This window comes from Aphelocoma coerulescens, chromosome 7, assembly GCF_041296385.1.
Source record: "Aphelocoma coerulescens isolate FSJ_1873_10779 chromosome 7, UR_Acoe_1.0, whole genome shotgun sequence".
Classification (NCBI taxonomy): Eukaryota; Metazoa; Chordata; class Aves; order Passeriformes; family Corvidae; genus Aphelocoma; species Aphelocoma coerulescens.
The window spans coordinates 2394864-2406916 of NC_091021.1; the positions used below are offsets into that span (position 1 = coordinate 2394864).

At 44.8% G+C, this 12053-nt stretch overlaps 1 protein-coding gene across 10 annotated transcripts in view; it reads left to right on the plus strand.

The window, feature by feature from the left end:
* Window positions 1-12053, plus strand: part of LRRFIP1 (LRR binding FLII interacting protein 1) — a 102793-nt gene that overhangs the window by 58036 nt on the left and 32704 nt on the right. For 6 of the 10 annotated variants that reach the window (XM_069021738.1, XM_069021730.1, XM_069021735.1 and 3 more), the window contains exons 7-12: window positions 2522-2554; window positions 3619-3666; window positions 6585-6641; window positions 9436-9516; window positions 10696-10740; window positions 11646-11711. The exons of 3 other annotated variants lie outside the window; for them this stretch is intronic. In XM_069021738.1, coding sequence (XP_068877839.1) covers window positions 2522-2554; window positions 3619-3666; window positions 6585-6641; window positions 9436-9516; window positions 10696-10740; window positions 11646-11711 — 330 coding nt within the window. The remainder of the gene's footprint in view (window positions 1-2521; window positions 2555-3618; window positions 3667-6584; window positions 6642-9435; window positions 9517-10695; window positions 10741-11645; window positions 11712-12053) is intronic. One more of the 10 variants, XM_069021734.1, reaches the window with a different exon arrangement.

Consider the following 12053-nt stretch of genomic DNA (forward strand, 5'->3'; position numbering starts at 1 on the left):
AAATATTCAGACAGTATTTTCCCAGATAACACACACTTACATAAACCTTAAATCTGTTATAACATAGAGTCTAGAAGACTCATTAAAAGAAAAAAAAATTTTAAATTGCTGCTGCAGAGCCTGCTCAGAGATCCCACTGTAGAATTGCACAAAATGTGCTTAAAAATATAAAGTGCTGCCTTGCTCCCTTTCTAGTGGAATCCTTATTGCTACTTATGAAATGCTGCTCAAACCTTTTTTCCTCAAGATGACAAACTTGAGTGCTTTTCAGAGCTAGGAGATGCCTCAAAGCTCCAAAGATTCAGTGAAGAAAAGCCTCTCTGCACAGCTGAACGTGAAAAGTGGTGTTTATTTTACTTAGGGTTAAATGTTGACATGTTTATGAAAGTGATTTTTGGAGGGAAAAAAGTCTCTAGTTCAATTGAAATATCAATTCTATTTGTTTAGAAGGTGGTGACAACGCAAATGGGTTGTTTATGCCTGGCTGTAAAGATGCAAACACACTGGCTCTGTGCTTGTAGCACATCTTCATCTGAAACATCTTCTCTTCATGGAAATCCACCACTGATTCTTTCTGAGGTGCTTTTACAACACAATCCTGTGGTTCATATACATTTAAAGAGCAGAAGCCTTCCATTCTGCCTCCACACCATCCCTTGGAGAAGCTTTTCTGACCCTTTTTGCCTGAGCACTCTCAGGGCTCTGCCCACGTGCCTTGAGGCTGAGATAACCAGCGCTGGCCTGGGGAACAGCAGCCTCCAGCTGCTCCATGGGGTGGCCCCAAATTCCTCGTGCTTCTGCAAGGAATGTCCTTCTCTGACAGAAGGATCTGGCTGAAACGTTCCACACTGGTGTTTCTCAGTGATGTTGCACAGGCCCTGTCCCCATAAAGCAGCGTTTGGTGCGTGCACTGACATTTTGGCAGGCACAGGAGAAGTTTTGATGGAGTTTCCTTCCCTCATTCTTGTGTCACTGGGATTGTAGGAGCACGTAAATATTTGCTAGTCTGAACTGAAATTCACAATTGTGTTTTATTCACAGTTAATTGATAGAATCACAGGATGGTTTGGGTTGGAAGGGACCTTAAAACTCATCTTGTTCCACCCCCCTGCCAAGGGCAGGGACACCTTCCACTATCCCAGGCTGCTCCAAGCCCTGTCCAGCCTGGCCTTGGACACTTCCAGGGAGCAGCAACAGCTTCCCAGGGCAACCTGTGCCAGGGCCTCACCACCCCCACAGGGAAGAATTTCTTCATTATACCAAATTTAAACCTATTCTTTGTCAGTTTGAAGCCATTCCTCCCTTTCCTGTCACTCCAGGCCCTTGTAAGCAGTCTCTCCGATCACTTTCACAGTGTGGATTTACAGGAGATGCTTTTAGTAATTTGGCCACATCTCTGGCTCATCTGTGAAGGTTTGGCTCTTGCTGCATCTGTCTTCAAAATAAAGCTAAAAACCCCATAAACTTTGACCAACCTTAAAAAAATTACCTGAGTTCTAGTGTCCAGTTTGGCTTTGGAGCTACTTTAGCCTGACGAAGGCACCAAAAACAGTTCCCTTGGGTCCACGAAGGATTTCCAAAATGACTTGGAGAATTCTGAATGATGCTGTTTTTTCAGATATTTGAAGGCTCTCCTTCCATCGTTGCAGGATGCCATTTTTGGAAAATTCATCTTCCATCTCTGGCACTCAGGCTCCTTGCACTGTGAGGGGCTAGTGGTGCCAGGGGTTCCTTTTTGAACCTCTACTTCTCTTCTGTACAGGAAGTTTTCATGGAAATGAGCCAATATCAGACATTCACTTCTCCCTAGGACTTCACCACCCCACTAATCTGTGTGGACTTTTCTCCTGGAATATTTTTGAAGTGGATGCCTGGACTGCAGGCACCAGAGCTGTGCCGAGGTAGCTTTTGGGGAGCTTCTGGATCCTTCTGGCAGAGCAGGCAGCACTCCACACTGCAGAACCTTCAGTGATGTTCATTAGATCAGGCCAGCAAATTGATTGAAGCTCCCCAGCTGTGACTGTGCTGTAAACAGGGACCAGGGGTCCTTGGAGTGCTGGCTTTTTCAGCAGCTTTTCTGATGATCCTGAACCCATCAACAGCTCCTGCTGCTCCTGTTTCAGGAGTTCTGCAAGCTCAATTCTTTCTCATGCAGATCTTCCTAGGGAAGCTCAGTAACATCAGCCTGTGTTTGTTGAGGGTCTCGAGCCTCTCTTCAGTCCCTTTTCTATTTCATTTGTCCTGGTTCTCCCACATCCCAGCTGGTTGTCTCTAATCCAACACCTGTTGTGTTACCAGTCACTCGTGATTAATTTGTGCATCCTTGTTTTGTATCCCCCCAACTTCCAAACTTGTGCCTTTGTGCAAGAAGTCCTGCATTATCAAAATTCTTTAGTTGGGATTTACATCTCCCTGCTTATTTTTGTGTTTGCTTTTTGGTTTGTTTTGGGGAGTTCTTTGATTGACATAACTTGTGTTTTCCTTTGTATTCTGATTTTCCTCTCCTCTCATGCCTTTACAGTCTCATTTGGAATATGCCAGCACCTACCCAGTGGTGAGAATAGTCTGCAAGTTGCAGAGTGTGTGTGTGTGTGTTCAAAAACTAATCATGAAGAAGAAGCTAACACAGGCTGTAATAACTGCTCTGAGATCAGGGTGATCTGGAAGGATCCTGAGGCAATTTGTGGTCTGTGATGTCAGGGTGCCACTTCCCTCTCCTCCTGCTCTGACACAGTTCAGATGAGAAGTGACAAATGATTAGAGAGATCTGAGCTAGGTTTAGCTCAGTAGTTACCACAGGACAGAGCAGAATGGCTTGGATTTCCCCTAAAATACTGTCTCTGTTAAAGCCTGTCCATCTTTGGACCAGATGCATCTGGATTTATTTCAGCACAGATCTGGAAAGGAATAAAACTCTCATAAACTCACTGTAAATAGATCTAGCAAAGGTGACAGGACAAACACACTGCCTACCACAGCTGCAGCTTGTGTTACCTTCAGTTTAGAGGACAAAATCAGATTAATAATAATGCTACAACAGCGAGTATTTGCTCTCGTGAACACTGAGATAAAGCTGACTCCTGACAGAACAGAAAGGGACAATGAGGATTAAAGCTCAGTTTAAAATATTTCCTGCTGCCTTGTCTTGAACTAGAGGTCCTGGTGTCTGCAGGAAGCAAACTGGGCCGTGTAGTTCTATAGATCCTCCTGCTTTTCCCTTCTCCCCTCTCGTTCCCGGCGCTGTTTCCAATTAGGAGTGCAGTGCATCTATTTGTGCGTGACCTACATCCCAGAACAGTTCAAACCCCTTTGCATTCTGCATGGCTGTATCCATACAGTCAGCCTGGGCAGCTGCTACCTCTGGTAATTGACTGATCCCAGCGAGTGTGACTGACTGGAACCGTGGCTGCTAAATTTAACAGCGCTGTCATCATTTTAACAATATTCCCTAATAACCGGGCATTTGACTCTGAGGGCGGATTCGCTGCTGGGTGCTCACTGAGCCGTGCTCTGCAGAGCTGGGCTCGTGTTCCTGCATGGGGATGTGCATGCCTGGCTCTGGATGGGCGTGCACAGACTCATTGATCTTCTCACCCTGCATTCTTAATCCCACTGCAGGCTGGATTAGAGAGTGAGAGGACCAAAAAGAAGAACTACTCCAAAGCAGTATGTATTTTTATCTGTCTCAGAGAGGGTTTTGCCTACCAACCCGCTGTGGGGTCAAGGAGTGTGTGCCAGTGCGAGAGCTGCCAGCCCAATGTCAAGGATACGCTGTAACTATCAGCACTGGCTAGAGAATAATGAGCATGAGTTCATCCCCAAAACGTGGAAGAATCCAAACTCTTACCTTAGTGTTATACTTAAAGAGCACATGGAAAAACTCAAAACTTTACTGGAGCTACATGACTTGAGATGTAACATAACACAGAAATAGGCAATATTGAGAGAATATCATAGAATCCCAAATGGTTTGGGTTGGAAGGGCCTTTAAAGCCCATCTTGTTCCACCCCCTGCCATAGGTGAATCTTATGGGGAGCGATTCCAGGGAGGCAAAGAGGACACGAGAGAGGGCAAAGTAGGAGTATTTCTGTGGAGGGAAGGCTCTGCATTGCAGGTGGAAGGCTGGGTTGGGGTTCTTTGGCACACTGGAAATGAGCAGAGGATTTTTCTGAGGGCTGGAAGTTGGATGTTGGATTGAGAAAGCCTGAAGGAGCAGCACGAGCCACAGCCTGAGGTAAAAAACATTACAAGGAGAAGTGGACACAATGGCAGTGAAATGGTTTTCTTTGTCTGTCAAAAGCAAGAAGAAAATACAGAGAGGAATAGGGTCACTGAAGGGACAAGAAGTAAAATGGAGTCATTTTAGCCTCTCTAGTACTCAGTTTTATTTGTTCCAGTTGCCATGAGGGGTTTTTGCATGTAAATGTAGCCTAGAACAAAGGTCAGCGAGGTCTGATAAAACTGACCCTGCTCTCCAAGAGCTGCCTGGAGCATTTGCCCTCAAAAATATGCACTGGAGAGGTTTCTGGAGAGGATGGGTCAGAGAGGCAGGGGAAATGGCCTCAGCTCTGGGGCTTCAGGCTGAAATCTGAAAGCCACAGGGCAAATGAGGCAGATTCCTTTAGAAGGGCCTGAACTGTGAAGTGATGACCAGTTAACCTGGGCTCCTAGAAAGTTCATCATGCCAATTCAACTGGAGTTCCAAGCAGGGTGATTATTTCAGGGCATAAAGGATGTTACTGTAAGTTGACTGTAGGGCCCTTGGCGTGTCTCTGCGTGACATCAAGTGAAACCTTGGGCCAGATCTCACTCTTGGAAAAGGAATGTACAGTTGGAAAAGAACTCTGTTAGAAAACGAGACAGCTGGGAAGGATCCATTCCCATCTAAGACAGCGTCATCTGGGTTTTTTAAGCAGGGAAAAGCAGTTCCCCAGGAGTCTGTCTTGCCTGGCTGCCTAAGTGCAGGGAGTGAAGGCAGTCTCATGCAAGGTTAGACTGAAAATACTGATGATAAACAGGAGACAACTTGTCAAAACGGAATAACAGTAAAAACAAATGAGGAATACCACATCTGGGAAAAATGAAGGTACTATTACAAAGTAATAGGATGGTTCAGATAGTGATCTGAGGTTACATTTAGTCAATATTACACAGCTGAAAACGGCAAACAGTTCCTCAGTGTAGCAATAAAAGGGGTGGTGGAGGTAATTGGTCTGCACAGGGCGCTGAGGCTGAGCTGCAGCGTTGCCCTCAGCTGCTGGAGATCCATTTTAACCATTCTTCAGGGAAGTGTTTGAGAAATTCAAGGAGCCTGGAAAAAAAAAAACCTGGTGAAAACTGGGAAGAAGCCAAGCTGTGTGAGAAGACTACAGCAGTATTTGAAATCAGTTCTTGAAAGAAAAGAAACTTGGATGTTTGCCTTCTGTTTGGGGTGATAATACTGCATTTCAATAGAGAATCTAAGCTTTTCCCAGAAGTAGCTTTCCCAGCTTGGCTCTGAACTGACTTCTAAGTTAATTTGTTTAATTTTTTCATGGAAGCTGCTGTATAGTAGATGATAAATATTTCTCTTGGAAATTGATTCAGATTGGTTCTAGTGGATTTTCATTTCGGGGACGCATTAAAACATGGACTTCAAAACTTAATTTGAATAGAAATTCTAATTAAATTTCCACTAAACCCTGCCCCAAATACACAGAGTGCTTCCTTGTTTTCAGTGTTAAACCAGGCTCATTGTGAGGTGATACCAGAACAGTGAATTGCTGGGGAAACCTGAGCCTTTAATGCTATCGATTGAGGTGACTTTGGGTCTGTCCTCTTTTCTTCACCACCACTTTCCCAGACTAAGGACTGAGTCACTGTGATTGTTTTGTTTTATTCCCAGCACTGCTGCCATAGGGATTTGAAGCACCTCACCCTGTTTATGGAACAGTCCTTCTGGGCCTGTTTGTTTTTCCTCCTTTGAGGGAAAACATCTTCCAGACACCAGGGAGGACAGCTGAGCCCACCCAAATCTCTTACTAGCCCTCAGACTGCTGCAGAATCCTGGGGTGTGGCAGATGGCTACTGTCTGGGTTTAATTTTGATGCTCAAAATCAAAAAGAAGAGAATTTATACAGCACTGCATGTTTACTAAGCTGGATTTCTCAAATAGAATTAGCTCTTCTACTACAATTTGCTGCTTTTTAGTTGCTTAGCTGCCCGAGGTATAAATAGGTATGGTGATACAAGTCTCTGATCTCCTTTTTGTCCCCTTTTTGTCCCTTATTCCCTTCACAGAGTGTTTGAATATGGACCAGTAATAATAGGGGAGGCAAAAAGGGGATCAAAAAGGGCAAGCAGGAGTATCCTTGACATTTTTGGCTGTTACAGAGGTATTGACACAAATGTTCGTGTCCTCGTGTTTGAAATCATGACCTAATCCCGCACTGCTCCTGTTCCTGGTGTATCTTTGAAAAGTTCTCTCTCTGCCTTTGCTTTTCATAAGTGATGACATTTGCTTAAAAACTCCCTTTGGGGTCTATGTCAATTTTTTTTCTCTCCTTTTTTGTCTTTCCTTTTTTTTCCTTTCCTTCCATAACAGACCAATGGTTATGAGGAAGACGTGTATGGATCATCCCAGAGTAGAAAATCTAGCAGGGTTAGTAGATGATTTCTATTGCTATAAAATTCTATTACTCTATTTAAGGGGATTTACCTAATTAGCAAATTCTTTTCAGCAGTGAAGCAGGTTTTTCCTGTCTTGCATGTTGTGGGTTTGGAGTTTGTCAGACACTGGAGGTGCAGCAAGAAGCTGTCTGGGAGAAATAAAAAAATCAAAAATCAGGCCATGAGTGGGAAGGGGAGTCTCTGAAATTGGTACAGAAAGATCTTGAAAGCCAGAACTGCTTTAACTTGTAAAAAAAAATTGGGTAAAAATTACATTGTGCAGCACTGTCAGGGAAGATTTCCACGTGGTGGAAACAGAATGAGTGCTTTTCAACCTCTGCAAGGTGTTCACACCGTGCTCTAGCACTGACTCTCCTAATTTAGTCCATGCCTTGAGATTTGCATAGTTAAAATGGACTTTGGATTTTGAATTTTCCCCAAATGCACGTTGTTTATTTGAAGTTTGCTTAACTACATGCCTTTGGTTTGGTTTTTTTCCTCTATAAACCATATCCTAGGATTTCTGGAAACGCCTACAGAGGTGAAGAGCCCAGTGCAAGTGCTCCCACTTAGCTACTTAACATTGATGAACTTTTATTTCTAGTCCAAAAAAGCTTAATTATTAACTGCATTGTGAGGATGTAGGTCACAATGTTCCCTCCTGCTCCAGCACAACAAGTGTTGTGTGTCACTTATAGCAGCTCCTGGCTTTGTTAAATATTGGGGTTTGTGCAAATGATTTAAAGGGGCTGTCCAAGCACAGCCTGGGGTCAGAGGGGGAACTGTTTGGGGTTTTTTTTTTCCCTCTTTATTTTAACAAAGCCAGACAAAAGCTCAGAGAGCCTGTTGATCTTTGTGCTATCAAGGCTTCTAAAGAAACTTAGCGGTATGAAGCCTAAAGCTCAGTGTTTAGGCAAAAAATAAACTCCTTTTAAGCCTCCATTTAGCCAAGTGTTTAAGCAATACACACTGAACATGAGAGAGAGTTCAGGGGGTTACTTTGTAGGCACGGAGTTAAGCAGGCGCCTGGATAAACAGTGAAACGGGACCTGCTATTTCACGTCCATTTTAAATTGTTGCTGCCAGATAGTTTAGCTGGCATTATGTGGATAAAAGACAATGAAATACTGTTGCTTGAACTGCTAAGAAAACAGCCTGTCCTGTTGCTGGCACTCTTGCTGGCCCATCTGATGAGTTCAAGGAGCTTTATTCTGTAGCACTGGTGACAAATGATGTTCTTACTCTTTGCTGACATACTCCAGTGCTCCAAGGACCGCAGGGAGAGCAAAACATCTGCAAGAAAGTCATCCAGGGAGAAGAAGTTGTTTGGTTTCCATTTAAATAATTGAAAATCATCCTGGAATTAGGGTTTTCAGCGTGGGGGTTTAGTCTGAGTAGAGCTTAATTACAGCAACATCGTTAGTTCCTTGTAGTTCCATTCCTGTTTGGAGTAATTAATTAGGAGGGGGAGGAAAGTTTGGGGGTAACTCAGAAGAGCTGAAACTTCAAACCAAATTGATGCCAGCCTGGCTGGCATTCACTTTTTAGGAATATTCTCTCCAAAAAGCCCAAGCTGAATCATAAAGGAGAAGGAAAAATGAAAAAGAGGAAAATTCTTCAGGCCAGCAGGGAAGTGATGGACCTGCTGGCAATGGCTGTTTCCAAAATAGGTGTCGAGCTTTAAGTCACAGAATGGACTGATCTCCATGTGGACACTGCACTTGCAGTGTCACAGCTTGATCCCTTAGATGTGATTAATGCCATGTGCTCAGATAGGCCATGTGCAGATTGCAAACTCCCTAAGTAGGAATGAAAATAATTTCTTAAAGTTCAGTTCAGGCTTCCTTTCAGTAAAAGTCTTATTTTACAGGCATTGTTTGGGGGGGTTTTAGTTTGTGGGTTGGTTGTTTCTTGGGTTAGGGTTTTTTTTTTGAGGTCAGACAATGATTTACCCTCAGCCTGTACCTGTGGGTATTGTGTCATATCCAAACATCCGTTTGCTTGCAGTGAGAGAGGAAAGCAAACAAGTTTCTTTGATTTGCCACAGGTCTCCCTCCTTCGTGAAGAAATTAACACCTCCATGGACCACAGTGGTGAAGCAAGGATGAGTTAGGGCTAGTAAGGAGCTGACTGCTGAAAGCAGAGAGAACCTTGGCTGTCTAGACCCCCATGAGAAATGTCTGGAAAGGTGTCAGGGAATAGCTGTAAATGCAGAGCTCTGGAGAGTAGCTAAAGATGTGAAGGTGTGAGATCTTTCAGAGCAACCATTCCTCATTAAGATCCCCTAAGTGGACCAAAAGTGCAAGGACTGGATGCAAGGTAGAAAGCAGAGAAAGAAGGTGTTTAATTTAAAGGAGGTGTTTAATGTGCACAGTTTCGCTTCTCAACGAGGAGTTCTCTCCCCACTCAGCCTTGCCATATCTGACAGTGGCTTGCTCACATTTCCTGCTGGGCACAGCCAGCAGTTTTGGTCCCTGGCTTTGCTCTCTATCTCCCAGGGTCTCATCTTCTCCTGGGGGTGTAGCTGACAGGGCATAAACTCCTCAGGACCTCAGGAGGAGGCTGACCAGCTCTCTGACCAGTGCATTTTTCCAGTGCCTGAAAGGTCCCACAATTTTCACACATCCTCACAGCTTTAATGCAGTCCTCTCTTCCTTTTGCATCTGTGACCACTTAGACTGCTTGTCGTTTGTAATCACCTAATTTACATTTGCTTCCCATTTAAAGGAATAAAGAATGAAGCTGAGTTCTCCAGGAGTTATTTTTTGTTTTGTTTGTTGATGCAGGCTTCGTACTACTCTGACCTGGGTCTCCCCAGCAGCAGCTATGCTTCCACATCTCAACTTCCTTCCCAAAATGGAAATTGGGTCTGTTGCCCTCTGGCTTCACCTGGCCTGGACTTTGTTTAGATAATACAACCTCCTGTACTTAGGAATCAATTTGGACCAATTGTCAAGAGTCTCTGTAGCTCTTTTTAGTGAAACTTAAACCCCAAACAAATCAGACCTTTTAAGATTGGAATGAGTAATGGAAAACTGTTTTCAAATGAGCACAATCAGTTTTCCTTTGCTGCTCCTCCCTTTCCTTGTCTGCCATTGGCCTCAATAGGTCTGGAAAAAGAAGGGAAATCCTAATTACCTGAAATTCTCTATTTGAGGCAGCTCCTCTTCGTAGCATGTCAATCTGGTGAGCTTGAGACAATCCAGTCTGTACAACATGAAATTACAGGGAAGCCATTCCCAGAGTGCCAGAAGGACATTAGTGAAGCTGTAAAATCCCCGGGAGGTTGGATTATCCCCTGTGTGTGGCAAAGCTCGGGCAGCCCAGTGCCAGCAGAGCTCCAGCAGTGCTCCAGGTCCTGCCTGGGGACACGGCACAGGGATGTGAGTGGGGCACTGGCAGTGGGACCTGGCTCCAAGCCCTGGGTTGGGGATCACTGCTGGAGTCTCTCTTGCACCCAACTCTGCCAGACACAGCGAGTGCTCTGAGTTTGTTTAACTGCTGCATCTCGGGGGAGGATGGTTACTAACACTTGTTTCAAGCTGCTCAGAGTGAAGCACTTGTGATTTTTCCCTGAATTATTTGGATTTTCTCTGCATTTGTGAATAATAAAATACACAGGAGATGATCTAACAGCTGTGTGAAACACTTAGAGTGTGTACCTTGAAGCACTTCTCTGTAGCTCTTTTTCTGGCTTTGGTTGAAGTGAGGAGAACCCCCCTTTCTCGCTCCTGTACACAAACATGTGGGAGACACTAACAGCTTAACAACCTAAAATTAAATTATGCTGGTTTTCTTTTGCACACTGTCGTGTCCTCCCTTCCTGTAGGAAATGCACGTGTCTGCTTGGTATTCTTATTCTTTGGGAGCTGAGATCTAATGCTTTTATAGTGCAGATGACTAATATTCTCTGTACGGAGTTTCCTTCTGTTGTAGTGTAGTGATCCTAATCTCTCACCAAGAGGGTTAATTCTGCTGTAGGTGCGTTTTTTTTGTTTTGTTTTCTCTGCCAAGAAAAAAAAAAGTGTTGTGCTTGTCTCCCTCAGCCCTCCCTGCTGTACAGCGATGCCCTGCCAGCCAGGAGTTACAGGGTTTGTTGTGCTGATGCTCTGAACACCAACACCAGAGCCACTCGCCTCCAGCCATGCACATGTTGTCCCCTGCCTCTAATTCCTGTCGGGTGCATTTGTCTCACACCCTGGTGTCCCATCCATCTGAATGCCACGTGTGTGATGCTGTTTGTGCAGACCTGGATTTGCTGATCCTTCCTTTGATTCCTGTTGGGACTGTGCTTGTGGGGTTGTGATGCTGCCACGGGTGTTGTGTCTGTGTGGAGAGAGGTGTCTTCCTTGGTGTATTAGCAGGAGCAGGACAGAGAGGCAACATCAATTCTTTCTGATTGCTTAACAACTAACAAAAATCTGTTCACAAATTTTTTTAGACAAATTCCTGCCTTCTTGTTTAAAATGAGCTTCTCAGAATTTTTTCTCAAAGCTTAAAGGTAGAATTTCCTACTCCCCTTGTGTTTCCTAAATCATAGATCTCTGTGCTAGACTGGAGTCAGTCTTAAAATGTGCATTTTCCTCCTCTTTTATTAATTTACCAAACTGGCTGGTAAGCGAAGCTCATCAGGTGGGAGCTTTTCCTCTCACTGCCAGCACCAGCAATGAAGGTGAAACAGATGGGAACAGTCTAAGAATTGATGTAGCCATTGTGTGGCTAGGCAGTGGAAGTGTTCAGGTGACTGTTGAGGTGAAACCCTGGGAGAAGGGTTAGAACCGCATGGGGTGCGATGGCCTGCGGGGTGTGTCGGACCTTGCACGTGTCCCGTGGCGTTCCCCAGTCGCGTTGGAGCTTCCCTCGCATGCTGCTTGTGGTTGCACACCGGAGATGTCCCTGTCCTGCCCGTCCTGCTCATGGCCACGTGTCCTCGGTGAATTTGTGACTCTGCAGCCTGAGCTGCCACTCCTGTGCTGACTCTGTGTTTTAATTGTAGGCGTCTGTGTACGAGGAGAGCGTTTACAGCGGGAGCCGGCGCTATAGTGCCCCCAGTTCCCGCGCTGTAAGAGGTTTTCTGCATTTCCCTGCTCTGTGTCTGTCCTTTGCTGGGCTGAGGAACGTTTTACACGGGCTGTGGGGCATCCAGGGCCTGCTGCTGTAGGCAGCAGAAGTGGGAGCACCATTCCCGTGGGTTTCCATGAAATAACGAGTGGTGATCAATGGGAACTCGCCCCTCTGTGGGACAGGGAATCCAGTTCTGCCTCATGCTTGGTTTGCAGATAAAACACCTTGGAAAGGCCATACATGAAGTCCTTTCCCTCCCTGAGACTTTATTCTTCTTTTCAAAACTGAGAAAAATACAAGTTTAAAAAATAATCAGCCAAAAATTTAAAAATCAATTCCA